This window comes from Medicago truncatula, chromosome 7 (assembly GCF_003473485.1).
Source record: "Medicago truncatula cultivar Jemalong A17 chromosome 7, MtrunA17r5.0-ANR, whole genome shotgun sequence".
Classification (NCBI taxonomy): Eukaryota; Viridiplantae; Streptophyta; class Magnoliopsida; order Fabales; family Fabaceae; genus Medicago; species Medicago truncatula.
This window is the reverse complement of record NC_053048.1, coordinates 5,752,155-5,768,132: the sequence shown is the minus strand read 5'-3', so window position 1 is coordinate 5,768,132 and position 15,978 is coordinate 5,752,155. Positions and strand designations below refer to the sequence as shown.

General features: G+C 31.9%; 1 protein-coding gene across 3 annotated transcripts; it reads right to left on the bottom strand.

Annotated features, from left to right (window-relative positions):
• Positions 1 to 6,561: 6,561 nt before the first annotated feature.
• LOC11424895 (phosphatidylinositol 4-kinase gamma 7) lies at positions 6,562 to 11,454 on the bottom strand. 3 transcript variants are annotated; one of them, XM_003621533.4, is made up of 3 exons: positions 11,292 to 11,454; positions 11,065 to 11,138; positions 6,562 to 8,875 (listed from the first exon to the last, which is right to left on the bottom strand). In XM_003621533.4, exon 3 carries the CDS (start codon positions 8,671 to 8,673, stop codon positions 6,775 to 6,777), a length of 1,899 nt encoding a protein of 632 aa, XP_003621581.1. In that variant the 5' UTR covers positions 8,674 to 8,875; positions 11,065 to 11,138; positions 11,292 to 11,454; the 3' UTR covers positions 6,562 to 6,774. The 3 variants fall into 3 exon arrangements, with proteins under 3 accessions (XP_003621581.1, XP_024625445.1, XP_024625450.1); XM_024769677.2 differs by lacking the exons at positions 11,065 to 11,138; positions 11,292 to 11,454 and adding an exon at positions 9,159 to 10,224; XM_024769682.2 differs by lacking the exons at positions 11,065 to 11,138; positions 11,292 to 11,454 and adding an exon at positions 9,306 to 10,224.
• Positions 11,455 to 15,978: the final 4,524 nt, after the last annotated feature.

The window sequence follows — 15,978 nt, the reverse complement described above, 5'->3', positions numbered from 1 at the left end:
TTGAAACTAACAGAAACAATTGGAAAGTCCCAGTTTCGAACCGAATGAAGGTGTTCAATTTGGCAATGCCATTGAGCTAGGGTGGCAACCGGTGAAATTGAGTATGCCACCGCCACTCAAAGATTACAGGAACGGAAGATTTAAGATAGAATAAATAGTCAATTGATGATACTCTAATAGAAAAAAGTGTCACTATTTTTAGTCTTGTAAAGAATGTTGCACCAATTTAATTTCTTCCATATACATAATCGTTTCATATATATTAAGTGAAACAAATGGTATGCAAATGCATCACCATAGAGGAAGGCATCACAATCATTTGCAGCATTCCATCATACTATTCAAAAAAATGAAGAAGAATACAAAAGCAATGCATTGGGAGCAAAAAAAACCAAACCGTTGAGAAAGCAAATTAGGTAGTTAGGATAACCTAACTACCTGTAAATATAATTGTTAGTTTATCCCTAAATTAGACCAAAGGCTGCTGCATCCTTGAAGAACAAATTTAAGTGCACAGAACCAAAACCCGCTAGCATGCATCTCGAATCATGGTCAGCTTCTGAAGTTTATCCCTATAAGTCACGTGTGACTTGAAGTCTTGAACATGAGATCATAACCACTTTAACCGTAATCTAACTAACTTAGAGCAGTCATAAGCCTTCAATCCTTGCCTCGGATTGCTGAGTTGGCTTGGGTGTGGATTGATGAGTTGGAACTGGTTTATCAGTTTGCAGTTCCTTAAATAACACTCTTTGTATTTAACAGGTAGCCAAAAAAAGTATACAACCAAAGCAATGCATTTCATATATCCATGTCTTAGCATTTCATGTAATTATCCAATAAAACTAAAAGCATTTACTAGAAATTCCTGATACAACTAAGGAATGGATTCAACTTAACTTGTCAGTCTGTTATATGCAAAATTTGAGCAATTGTTTTCGATTTAGTGATAGGTCAGAGAAAATTTGAAGTGTTTCTCGAAAATTCACACTCGAAAGAAGAGTTATATCTTAATTCAACATGATCACTCGAAAAGTTCCTTCAAAGATCATCAGGAAAGAGTCCAATAAGGTATTTCTAGCAAGGTTCGAAGACTTAAAGCCTTTTAAATTCCAAGTAACTACCATGTCAAAAGTAAACAAGAGAAGTTTATGAGTTGGTTACAACAAAAATAAGTTCATTTCAGAAGTTAGCAAAGACTAGAATTTGAAGATCAGAAGAAACTTGCAACGGAAGTTTTTAAGTAGCTATAAGAAGACATGTTTCATTCATACAAAATCTAAAGTTAGATTCTTCTCTTTTTCTATAAATAGTCTAATTGTTCTCCATGGAAAGGAATTCAGTTTTGTTCGATAAATTAGCCTACTAGAATACACATCCTCCCACATAGGATAAAATATCTTACTGGTTGTTCGATCGAATGATGTATTGTATATAACTCAATCTTGATTATAATAACACCATTTTATTTTAATTTTGTTCTTACTTTTATGTACTTTTATGAATTAATGTTCTTATTCTTGCATTTTTACTACGTTTGTCTATCATTATATGTTTCTTGCACACCAAGCAAATACTTGAGACAATAAACCAGTCAACTAAGAACCCAACATGATCTAACTTGAATCCTAGATTGATCATAAAGTTCATTTGTTGAAGAGATATTTTTCTTCGTCAACACAGTCAAATCGTGAAATGTTAAAATCCAGTTATGGTAGTAAAATTGTACCTCATTTGAATCAAAATGAGATTTAGAGCAACAGAATGGCCACGTTCAATCATTGTAGTCCATACCAACCGGTTCCCTGGCATTGTTTTTTCTTTAGTCACTTGATTGTAATTTAGTATATTCATGTGTTTTAATTTGAGCTGTCCTAAGTATTTAACATACCAATTGGAATAATGCCAGGCTAGCTTTAGCTAGGTTTTGAACTTTGAACTTTTCTATAAAAACTCTAGTTTTTTGCTAGTTATTATTTCTCATCCTCAGAAAACACACTCATAAGAAAGGGAAACACTGAGATGAAGCTCATTTTCATATTGCTCTCAAGCCTTTTACTAGGATGCCTCTTGGTCAGAGTTGTTTCAGGTAAAATAATATATGTTAAGTATTTGTTTATTTAGTTTCCAAAATATATCAAACTAATAAAAATTGCATAATCTGGCTAATTTTCAGGGTTGTTTAAAAAAATCAAACCAAACCGCTAAACCAAATTGAACCGCACTGAAAAATATCAAACTACGACTAACAGTTTGTGAGCTGAACTATTCGACCAGCTCAGTTTGTGAACTTGGTGCGGTTCAGTTTTTGGTTTTTTTTAATGTCCTAATATTCAATTTGGTTTAGTGTTGTTAAGTTTTTTTTCAACAGTCTTAGTTATCGGTTAATAATAACAAATTTGGTGCAATTCGGTTAAGAAAATCACTTCCGAACGAAAAAAGTACATTTCAATTTTTTGTAAAGGTAGTTTTGGTTCGTTTCCGAGCCATAGAACTGGTGCAACATATACCTAAACATTTCCATTCGGTTCGAGGCAAACCATTAATGGTCCGGTTCAGTTTTTTTGAACTATAGTAACAGTTCAGTTTGGTTTAGTTTTCTTCTTGAACCGAACCATAAACAATCTAAAATACCACAGTTGTTACTACAGGTCAGGAATGGAACAAAAACGAGTTTGAGGGAGATAAAATCAAAGCGAAATTTGCTCAAAAGGTATATATTTATTGGCTTCAGGTCTACTTCATGTCATCATTGATTTTGATCTTAAACAACTTGTTGACAATGTTCACAATGTCAAATATAATACTCTCTCTAACCCTATATGTAAGCACCATTTTATTAAAGGTAAATGGTGCTTACATATAGGAACGGAGGGAGTAACTCTAAATATGGCTCTACCATAGATAATTGAAGAGTCGTTATTCTCGATAGACACAACAACTTTCAGATTGTTTTTATTAGGTGTCAAACAATGGTAGTTTTCGTGCTTTGGCAAAGGGTATCAATCTCTTATGCTACCCGCAATGACTTTCATTTTCTTCCTCTTTATATTTAGAATATGATTAATAAATGGGGAGTCTACCGTTTAAACCCCGCACTTTACATTATGTAAAGGTCTAGGTTTAAATTACAGATTTTCTACTTATTTATTTTAAAAGATGAATTTCTAACGTATAAAATACTTGATAAAAAAAGTATATGTTTATAGGAGAATTCTTATTTATCTAATTTAAAACAATTGAGTATCAGTAATAAAGCAAAATTTAGTACAAGATTTAGATTACTTAACATAGAGAAATGTTAACAAATACTCTTAAAACACTCGTCAAAGAATTAAATATGGTAAAAATATTTTGTGACACTAGTTAACATGACTCAAACAAAAAATTAAATATAACAAAGGTGTCGTGGCTTCCGATTACGGGTAAGAATATTCTGGACCGAGCTGGACTTTGCTTAAATAGGTCAGACCTAGTTGAAAAAACTAAAGTCTAAGCCTAACTTATTAGCTTGTCAAATGTTTTATTTTAAGTTTGGATTACCCTTCTTAACAGTCCGGCTTGACCTATTAGTCTGTTTAAAAGCCTAATCTAATTTGTATTAAAAATTTTAAATAGAACATTTGACTTATTTATAAAAAGGCTAATAAGCATATATTTCTTAATAGGTTCAATAAAATTTTGTAAAACATGTACATACATTTTTTCCCACTTTATATGCATATATTGCATGTATATCTAATAAAATTTGGTAGAACTTTTACATCCATTTTGTAGACGCTAATAAATGTGTATTGTATAGATTTGATTTATCGTCTTTTATTTTTGTATCTAATAGGGTTTCTTACTTTATAATTTGGAGTAAGATGAGAATGACAATAGTAATAAATTAATAGGGTAATACTCTAAAGTATGTGTACTCGTTGAAATTGAATTAAGAGAATAATACCAAGAGATTTGTAACTCATCGGAAATCCCAAATTGCAAAAAAAGTTGCAAAAGAATATATAAATTGTGGTTATGAAAATTTGAAGGAACCAAAAATTTATTAATAGAATAGGGTATATATAGTTACAATATATGTAATGCTTATTACTCTCTCTATCTCAAGTCAGATATATAAACTACTTCCTTTGATTTTTATCTTTTGATGTATTAGCTCTTGACACAAGTCTTAATGAATAATTAAAATATAAAAATATTTGTATGTTTTGTACTAAAATGTTCTTATTTATGATTAAATTCACATGTGATAAATCAAAGGTCACAACTCTTTTAATAGTTTTATAGTGTGTTTTTTAACAAGGGTAAACTTGAAAATAAATATTAAATATACTAAATAATCAAATATTTTAGAATATATTTAAAGTTCTAAAACATTAAAAAAGAAAAATGGAGAGAGTAAGAAATATAATTAATATGATAGATTTGATACTCCACCGACAGAGCATGAGGGGTTAGACTTGTAGTACAGTGATCCAATATTTTGATCTCAATTGAAGAAGGTTTTCACAATTAGTGTTTGATAGTACCAATTACCTCTATTTAAATAGCCCATATAAAACCAAAATAATAGCCCATATAAAACCAAAATAACAAATAAGTTTGTTGAGAATTGTCTAAAAATTGATGATTGAAATCTAGGAAAAAAATTGTGACACGATTTGGAGAAATGAGAGCACGGTTTTGTGCAAGTTTTGGGGGTTTTGGCTTGATAAAAATTGGGATATGATTTGTAGAAATTGGGGCATAATTTTTGGATAACATTCAGTTGTACAGTGTACCAACTAGAAAACCGGGACACGATTTTGACAGAACTCGTGCACTATTTAAGGTTTCATTTTCATTTTCTGAGTAGAACTTTAAGAGAGAGAAACTTAGGAAATCAAATGAGGTACTTTAAGGGTGAGAGTTTTTGGTGAAGATTCTCTTAAGAAATTCTCTTGGGTTGGGAAACACTTGTAAACACCTTCGATGAGTGAAAATCATTGAGTTTCTTGTTCATTTGAGAGATTGAAAAAAGAGTAGAAATTATGTTTTGTTCTTTGTGAGCTTGTTGAAGCTAATTTTTGACCATCTTCAACGGCAGTGTCTTCAACTAAGACCCGATACCTATTAAGTACTACCATTGAGGAGAAATTTTTTCAGAATCTTATAAGACTCGGGATCTCACTTAAGACCCCAATCTTAAGCGAGACACACACTCTTTTAATATAAAAAAATTGAAATGTAATTATATAAAGTTATTGATGGTCGATTAGTGAGTCTCATTTAAAAAATTTGCGTGAGATACGGGGTTGGAGGGATTGAGAACTTATTAGATATTACTATTAAAAAAATTATAAATAAGTGATGTGTACACGTGAGATCCATTTAAATATCTGAAAATTGATGTCTTCATTGTGGATGCTCTTATAACCCTTTTATATCTCTTTGTAAAGAACTCATTGACACTGAATTGGAGAATCAATCTCACCTCCAGAGTAGGTCAATTTGGACTGAACTGGGTAAACATTTCTTGACGTGTTTGTTTCTCTTCTCTTTTATTTATTTTTTTTTTTGTAAAACTTTACTTATCTTAAATTGTGACTTGCTAGGGCCTCTACCTCTAAGAATTGGAAAGTTAGCAACAAAAAATAATTATAATACCAAAAAACTAATTAATAATGTATTAATATTGTGAAATAACTTGTTCAATATTTTTGACCTGATTTATAAATTCAAACAAACAGAAGCAAATGGTAACCCCAGCAAAAGCAGATTCGAAAATCAACAAGTTTGCAAGTTCAAGAAAGAGTCTCACCACCAACACAAACACAAAGTGTTCAAAAGATTGTGATTATGCTGTTCCAGTTTATAAGGGTAGCTCAAAGAGATCCTTTAGGTCTAAACAACAAGTTTTTAAAGAACCTCAAGGTATTGATCATACTGCCAAAGAGATGAACAGCCTGTTTTTCATGGATTATTCACCTGCCCGCAAGCGACCCCCTCATGGAAAGTGAGCCTTGCAATTTGAGCTCACATGCAACTTAGTAGTGATTATTTTTTAAAATCCAGATATCATCTACGCAGGATAATTTCTCCTTAAGTACTTTTTCAATATTTACTAGAGTGAAAACTTAGGTTGGAATCCGAGACTTTGGCTTATAGTAATAATAATAATATATATATATAATGGAATATAACATTATGTAGATGTTTTTTATATTATGCAAAATTGAATAGACGCTTGTCTACTAAAATTAAATGTCAAATATATAGTGTACAAGTGAGGCAAGTCTTGCATTATGTACAAACTGACTTTTACCATTAAATTGGTAAATTCCACCATTGAAAGTAAACTTCAAGACAAAAACATATTTTTTCTGTCTAAAAATATACTTTCAGTTTCAAGTGTTTTTTTAGAGAACAATGGGAGAAAAAAGAAGCTCCCAAACATTTTACAACACGCACTGGTCTACTGTTTTATTATACTTAAAGATTTATTCATTTCAACTTGCAAGTCTATACAAGGATAAAGTGACAATTCATCGAAAGAGGGAAAAGTGGAAAAGAGGAGAATTTAAAGCCAACAAACGAACCAAACATGAAATATCATTTAAATTTAAATCTCCTGAAAACATTGGTATATCATGGCATGTAACCTCAATTATTCAACATTCACACTTTCACTTACCAACTATATATCTATATATAATTCAAGGTATACGGTGTGACACATTGCACAGACCTTTAAAAGTTTATTGTTTCACACAATATTCATTTATAATGCCTCTAAAACTGGCATGATGTTCCAAGTCTTTGTCTCTGCCTCTTTCCCAAATTCCTTTCTTTGCAATTAACAAAAGCTGGGACCAATAACCTTTGAAAATTCTCAAGAAACTGGTTCCATTTCTCTTCATCCATATCTGTCAGCTTCACAAAACTTGAACTAGTAATCAACTCATTCACACTAGTATTTCCAGATGATGTCCCAACTAATGATCCACTCCTTTGCTTCACACTCGAGTTCTGCAGACTTCTCTCATTGATCGTCGTGTTTTTCACTGACTCAGATAGCTTTGAAATATTAAGCACCAATTTTCCCATGGAGTTAGAATATGCATCACATTCTTCCTCCTCCTCCTCTATCACACTCTCCTCTAGTTTAGAAAGTTTGAGTCTGGAGTTTCCGTTTTTCGTTCTGAATTTAAGAGGTAGCGATACTGTTGGCTTCTCTTCAATATTTGCAGCGAATTCCAAATCCTGATCATGCTCGCAATCTAACTGAAAAACGGTCAAATCTTTGTCTCCAAATTTCGTCTCAAAAGAGGAGAAATCTTCACGATCAAACAGTTTCTTTGCCTCAATACATATTAGCTCAAGCTCACTGGGCTCTTCACCATGAAAGTGAAATTCCCTACTCATCATATCGCCGATTTCTGCTAGACAAAGACCAAAGGCCGCTGCTTCCTTGAGGAACAAAGTGCAAAGAACCAAAACCCGCAAGCATGCTTCACGGATCATAGGAAGCTCCATTCTAAGCATTTCTGAATCACGAAACGGGTCTAGATGAGATATATATTTGAGTTCATCGTCAGAGAAAGGGATTGAAGCCTGAGGCCAATGGATCCATTCAAAATAAGGATCTTCCAAATTTTCAGGTAGACAAAGACCATGATCGATTGGAAAAAGCTCGACCTGATCAAACCTTCCAAGCCCGTCAAGCTTCCTGACAAGAAGATTTCCTGCGTGTCTGTCTGTGTTTAAGATTCGTACATCTAAAATTCCGATCCTGTGAACAGCAGCAACAGGGAAACTAGAAGTTCCGTGATCACTTGCATCATAATCATGAGGAATGTACTGCTGCAGCGATGCAATCTTGCTTATTTGCTTCTTGTTTGGTTGCATATTACCATTGACCCTATCATTAACATTGAAAATAGTGTGTGTAACCTTCACGAGAGCAGTAGAAGGCACGTTTGCAAAATGATCATGGTCCAGAAGGTAAGCTGCAACTTCTCTGAAACCCGTCTCTCCAACCCTCACTGACCTTTTCAGTCCTGGTTGTCCGAGAGCTTTACCGACAAAACCTTTCGGATTGTTTGGTGCATAAGGTTCCTCATCAGTTGGTTTCACAATAGCGACATTTTCCCCGTAGCAGTTTCTAAAATAATATGCACCTCCTAACCCACTCTGAACAGGGATTGGTTCGACGCCGCCTTTTATTGCCATGATAATATCCTTAACCAGTTGTTTAGTTCCAGATAACATATCCGAGCAACCAATAATCTCAATCAGTCCACTCTGATCTCTATGCTGAAGATCCCTACTGGTTGGAGAAAGGCACGGTGTAGATGAACTCCTGTGCAAAAAGTTCCTGGTGAGAAGAAGTGGAGAATCATTTCGAACCACACTTAGATCATTTTTCAAGACCGTGTCGCCGCAAATAAGTGAACTTTCCTCAGTTGGGACATTGAATGCTACCTGTAATTTCCTCTTCACAGTATGTGCATTGTCACTTCTTTCTAATTCCATGCCTAGAACACACCCGGTTTCAGTCTGTACAAATACACGTCTTCTACCAGAAGGCTTTCTTTCCATTTTCTTATTCCCGAAACATTCACTAGGATGCCCTTTGAAGGTTGCAGCCGCCATCTCGTGATGTAAACAGGTGTTGGAATCAGGATACATGTAAGGAAAAGGAGAAGAGGCAAACTTGAATACCAGCGGCAGAGAGTTTCTCTCTCAAGCAAACGCCCAACTCAGATGCTGGCACTACTTGAGAAGAGTTTTTTCCATGAACAATCATAGTCCTTTACAAAATTGAAAATACTCCAAAGGATCTTACATATGAGCTGGTTACTCGATAAAACCACTACATTAGAGATGCCACCTGACAACAGAAGCTAACCAAAATAAGAAGAAAAACAAATCACTATATGGTTCGAAATAGAGATTGACAAAAAAAGGCAAACTCATACAAAATCTTAATGTTTAGTCAAGTATGGGGAAAAGATGTTTAAACTTTACCCTGTATGCAGTCATTTGAAGTAGTAACTATAGGATTAAAGGTAGTAACTAAAGGATTAAAGGTATCAAACCAAATTAATAGAAAGAGAAGAATTTGATGCATATTACCTCCATCAGTCAAATATGTAAAAAGAGTGACATCTTACCTTAGTTACTCCTAAGAAATGAAATCAGTGTTGACCAGAGACAGTGGAAATCAGATTAGTGTAAGCTTGTTGAAAGAAAAAAAAAAAAATGCAACTGATATTTCAAATACAAATCAGAGGAAAGAATTCGACGTCTAGGAACCATACCCGGATTGGATCGACCGAGTTCATCAGTTTCCAAAGGGGTATAAGGTGCCCGAGTTTGTTTGTTCTATTCTATAACTGTTGATGAGAAATCATGATGTAATTTGTGTTTCATACATAGTTTGGAAAGGGATCCAATAATTTCTTTCATTTTTCTCACTCAACCTAATCACAACCACGTCATGAAATGTGTATTTATTCTAGCTAACCTTTCCTATGTGAAATAATCACCCAGAAATAAACGGTTTTTTATACCATTAATTAATAACTAAAATTCTATCTTCCTTAACTACTCAACTAAAGACAAACCGACCATCACTATTTAGTGACAATAAATCCTAGCAAAGGAATCATTTCATCTCAAGATTCAAGTCCTAAATAAATTGATGTAAAAATTGAATTTAACCCCTTGGTTCCTTTTTAAGGTCTCTTATAAAAATAAAAAATTGTTCATTTTCTGTATCGTTTTCAGAGTTCAAAGTAATATTTAATCAAAATTATTTTTGACAACGGAGTTCAAATCCCTTCGGATATAGTTGTAAAATTGTAGTTAATATCACTTTCAATAATAATAATAATTTTCCCTTCCTCAGGTTGTTTTTAACAAATAGTTAAGGATATTAGAATAGATAAGTAGTTACATCATGATTCATTTCAGGGTAGGTTTGAATAACCTCAAAAACAAGTAACAACCACTAAAATAGATCATGCAAATTGGTACTATATCCATATGCCAACAAAACTACATAATTTAATAATGGATTTGGACCCTCCTTATCTTCATAATAATAATAATATGATCCTAACAAACCCGACAACAATAACTGGCTAGTACTAATTTTAGGACACAATAATGAAATCCACAAAATAACACTAATACTATTATATTATATTTACCTCTTACAAAAAGCATAAAATAAAAAAGAATTATAAAATTCAGAGATCCATATGACAAAAACAAAGACTTTGCGTATATATTGAATAAAAATAAAAATTGTTGCTCATAATTTTAAAAATTAGGAGATACTATATGACAAAAGGATTTCTTTTTTTTTTTTTTTTTTGGTAGATAGACGAAATGGCAAAGCCATTACAAACTCACACACACAAGTGGAGGTACCGGGGTTCGAACCCCGGTCATGGCATCCGGCCTAACAATTTCGGCATTTTGCCAGTTGAGCTAACAAGTGGAGACTACAAATGTTGACGGATAACTCTACAGACAGGACTGAAAAATGTGATTTTATTTTATATGATCAAAAACAAAATTTTAAATATTTATAAGGATAAAAAACATATACTATAACCTTATTTTTAGAACAAAAAAAAAAGTTTTTGTATAATAACAAGGTTAATTAAGTAAATAGTCAATATAAACATAGAATTTCATTTTTATTTCCTAAAAAAAAAAATCGTAGCTGCAACATTTTCTTTTAAAATCTTTAGGGATTTTTTTTTGTTGTGCTGGCCGGGATTCGAACCCGAACCTTGCATATTTTTATGCATTATCTATATCATCTGAGCTAAACTCATGGACAATCTTTAGAGATTAAAGATACTAACAAAAAAAAAATTTGACAGGACTCAAAAGTATGATTTTTTTAGAGGACTAACAACGAAATTCAGGATTTTATAAGAAGAAAATTTACTATATGATTATTATTCTACATTCTCACTCATGTAAATAAACTAATATTCTACTGTTTATTCAAAAAAATACATAGTAATTAATTGAATAATCGAAATGAGATAGGATTCTCGCCTGCTTCATCCTGCTGAATGATCAAACATACCGCCCATCGTCAACTTTACCTTCTCAATCTCAATAATATTTATCTGCAAATACCAACCTTCAATTCCAATTCAATAAAACACTAAAAACTGAAGGGAAAAAATAAAATCAAATCGTTTGATTCGTAAAAACAAAACAAAAAAATCGATCCGGTGTTCAAATTGTTTTGGAATGAATCAAAGATTGAAAATAAAAACCTCGTCGGAGAGAAGTTACGGCGGCACGTAGAGCGGAGGCTCCGCCGTGAGAGGCGGAGGAGAGATCAGTTCCAACTTAGTTAATTCTTGACAGATTATTTTTTGTAATTGTTTTCTTACTATGTGAAAAGGTTTAACCGATTCTTGTATTCTTATAGATTTTAATTTTAACTATACTATCCATTATTATTTCGTATATTTTTGTTGAAAAATAAAATAAAAAATATAGTACACTGTGGTTCAACAAAGTTAGGACACGTGGAGAAGAAGGGGCCTACCTTAAAGTCCGTGGCAGTTTTTGAGATGGGTTATGTCATTTCATCTTTTCATTTTCCTTCACTTTATTTTAAGGTTTTACTTTTTAATAAAGTACTTTGATACCGACATGGTAATAGTATTGGGCTATTGGCATGGCAATGTCAAATTGTTGATTATAAACTTGAACAAACAACAATTTGAAGGGATGATGATTTTAAGTTCTCATAAATAAGAGTTAAGATAAACAATAATGTTAAAGAATTGAAGAGGTGTATATACGAGGAGAAAGATAGTTAGGGTTAAATATATGTATGAGGTAATGACGTTGGCGAGGTAGAGCCCTAGAGTAAGGGTTGAGTCTAATGATTTAAATTATATTTAAAGAGTACAACCGAATAAAATAAGTGTACGATGTTAGTGGTCTAAGGTAATAAACGACAATAATGATAAAATTAATATCTGATGATAGGGTCTTAAGATTTAATAAGTCTAGTCGTATAAATCGTAAAAACCAAGAATGAAGGATAAGGTAGGTTATTGGGAGTAAAGGATGCATAGAATGACGAGAAAACCAATGATGAGTGTAAGTTCTAAACATGACGTGAGTTTTAACAAGAAAATGAGTTAGATATAATTAGACGAACATATAGTGTTGCATGATGACGAGGTGTTAATGATGATATAAAATGACGTTATGATTGTTATAAGACGAATGACGAAACATGACGAAAGACGAAAAATGACGAATGACTATGATGTAAAGATGATGTGTTGTTTATCTGTTGTAACACATCTCTGAACTACATTATTATGACGGTAGGATCGGTACTGGCATGCATGTAGGTCTAGGAATGAAGTATGTTGCATATAGGTCATATTAGGTGAATTGTGATATGTGCTAATGATGTGCCTGTGTTAAAAGTGTGCATAAGATGTATGTGTTAATGATGTTTATGAAATAAATTGTATGAATATTATGATGAATGATTGATGAGGATATGATGATTGATGAGGATATGATGAATGATTGATGATGATGTGATGTAATGAAGAACCGATGATGATATGATTGTCTACTTTATTATTCATGTATCTCAATATATGTTATGATGTGAATTCTCACCCTTTTTGCTATTGTTCGTGCATTTTCGTGACTGTACCCTTGGGGTACAAATACTTAGGACGAGGAGCTTTAGCTTTGCGGGATGCTAGAAGGTGGCGACAGAGATATATTTCGTAGCTATTATTTGTGATATTGAGTAGTCAAACAAATACGTGCTCTGATCTGTAACACTATGGTCGGGGTTAAACCTTTAATGTCTTTAAATTATGAAGTTTAAACACTATGATGTTTTATGCTATTTTTCTCAAATATTGTTTAAGACTAGATATTTATAATTATGAAATTTCTATGAAGTATCTTCCGTTGTGTATCTGATTCTCTATTATTTTATTATGTAAAAGATGAATGAATGTGCGTGGCATCATTTTTCGTTAAAACCATGATTGTTATTATATAAAATTAACGTCGGAAATTAGGGTGTTACACGCATCACTTAAACTAGAATGCAAAGATGGAAATTAAACTTCAAAACCAATATTTAAGAAGCAAGTCAAAACAAATGAGCATGGTGAATTTAAAATCCAACTTCCATTCTCAGTAAGAAAACATGTGAAGAGAATCAAAGGATGTGTAGTGAAATTAGTAAGCAGCAATGAACCATTTTGTTCTATAGCCTCAGCAGCCTCATCTTCATCACTTCACCTAAAGTCTATGATTCAAGGAAACCAAATATGTAACTAATGAGACCGCTAAAAATATTAAAATTATCATTCATCATCTAAAAATCAATGACAAGTAAACAAGGCCGTTCAAAAAAAGTAATAATAAGTAAGCAAGACAACCAAAATAAAAAAGTTAATGAGCTCATAATTGACAAACTATTAGAAGGATTAAGTTAAAATCACAAAACCAAAATTATTAAGTTATTTGATTTCTTAACTTATGCTTCAAGGGCACAAGTTAACATATCTCTAAGTTAAATTACTTTCTTCCCTCTACTCTATGGGCCAAATATAGAAGAAAATAAGAAAATGAGTTGTGACTTAAAGAAGTGAAACATATTTTATTTTATTTTGACCTATAGAGAGGGTCAACCAGTATCGTTGTCATCTCCTTTTTTTAGTAGATTAAATAAGACGGTAAATTACTAATGATGAGTTCAAAATCTCAAATCTTTTGGTAAAAAATACGGATTCAACATACGGATCCAATGAATCCAACTCGTTTAGTCATTACTAATCAGATTTTTTTTATAAACCCTAAATATGATTCTATATATGAAAAAGAATATGATAATTATGGTGCAGACAAATGCATTGGTCCAACAAAATAAAGGATTTCTAACCTTTCCTCAAATAAAAGAGAATAATTCTCTATATTAAAACGTTGCTTTCATTTCATTTCTCATACAACATTGCTTTGAATGCATATAAGAAAATAGTACAACATTCAAATCAATTTCCAATATCTCCATGTAGAAAAAAGTCTCTCCTATAATAGAGTTGCTAAAAAGAAACATCTCTTCCATCTATAGAGAGCCTACAAAGAAAAAAAAACTCTTGCTTAAAATATGAAACATACAAAATGAGCAATAAATAACATCCTTATTAGTCTTTTATCAATTTGTCACAGAATCTCTTTAAGTTTTTTCAGGTCCCACCCACATAAGCCATAGATTACATATTTAGAAATGTGCTATTTTTCAACCCTTTTGTTTTAATTAATGTTCAACATCATGTATATACTTTCTCCATTGCAAAAAAGGTTCATTTCATTAATCATCATATCATCAGATCTCAAAAACCCTACTTTTCATTAACCTTTATTTGATCATGCATTTGATCATCTTACAAATTCCTAAGACATCCATTTTTAGAAGACCCTACACACATATAATTAATCCCAAATGTCAAAGCAAGTAGTGCTACTTATGTCATCTAAGTACTAGTATTAGTATATCTTTTAGTATTTTATTGTAAAAAATAATAAAAAAACGAAATAAGTAGATTTAGAAACATAAAAAGTATTCATAAGAAAAGAAAGATAAATGTTTTTTTTGGTAAAAGTATATTGGATACGAGTAAATTTAAAAGTTTTTTTTGATGGTAAACCAAAGATGAGGTAGAATTGAAATAATCCCATAAGTTGATTTTTTTTAACAGTAAATATCGATAATGGATATGTCTATCTATATTTTTAAGTTATTTTTGACTCAACTATATTTTAAGATAAATGTTATATAAAAAAAAAACATGATTTGAAACCTCAAAGATTTGACATTCATAAAATAAAAAAAACTTCAAAGACTTGGTTTAGTGGTAAAGAGATTGATCTTGAATCCGAGAGATGTCGGATTCGAGTTCAATTAATGTCTTTAAAAGAAGGTGAATATAAATAATTTTTTAAGTGTTTTTTAGATTCAAACGTCTTTCTTCCCTTAGACAGAGGTACCATCCCTGATCCCTTAACACTAAATATTTATTAGAATGCAAAACATGATTGTGAATAAGTTATCTTTTTAGAGAAATAAACTTATGTCATGTCAATAGCGATAATTTGTACAATAAAGCAGGAATAACATCAAAATTATGAGCATCAATTTTATATTAGCCGACCAAGTTGGCTGATGAGCCACTACATTAACTTGTCTTGTAATGAGCAAAATAATTTGGACTAAAAATAGACAACGAAAAACTACGATCAAGAATAATAAGACTAAAGTAAGATTTTTTTTATTCAAATGTAACCATCGACCACAACCATAACATCTAACTCAAAGATTTCGTTGTTGAAGCTGAACAAACACCCAAAAGCCCCCATGTGGTCGTCAAAGATATGCCGAAAGTCATTGTTCTCGCATGAATAAATCTCCCTTCATCATCACACAAATAATTCTTTTAGTGTGTGCTTTGGAATGATCTATTTTTACGGTGAATAAAAGCTTCATCTTATAGCTTCAGACTTATTGTGTGTTTGGCTTTCCCTATCGCTCACCCAAACATGGTATTAATTTAAGGGTCTCTGTTTCAAGTGTACACGATAAGACACTCAATAATAAAAATTTTTACTTCGAAAACGACAATTTTTGCATTTATAAAAATTTAAAAACATGACTCTTAAAATAAAATTAACATATGTAATGCTCTAACTTATACTTTAAAGCACATGTTGGCATTTTCTCTTATTTAAATCCTAAACTGCATGGAGATGCACTCAAGCAACAATCACTATACAAAATTACCATTAACTATTGAGCAAAAAATTATCATTAGAAAATCCACATTTTGTATTATTATTTATTTTTGAAAATTGAGCACAATTATCAGTCCTAGAAAAACTAAAAAACAAAGAAATATCTCAATTATA

Coding starts and splice junctions, on each gene's coding strand:
- LOC11424895 (XM_003621533.4), bottom strand. CDS start 8,673: ATGTATCCTGATTCCAACACCTGTTTACATCACGAGATGGCGGCTGCA.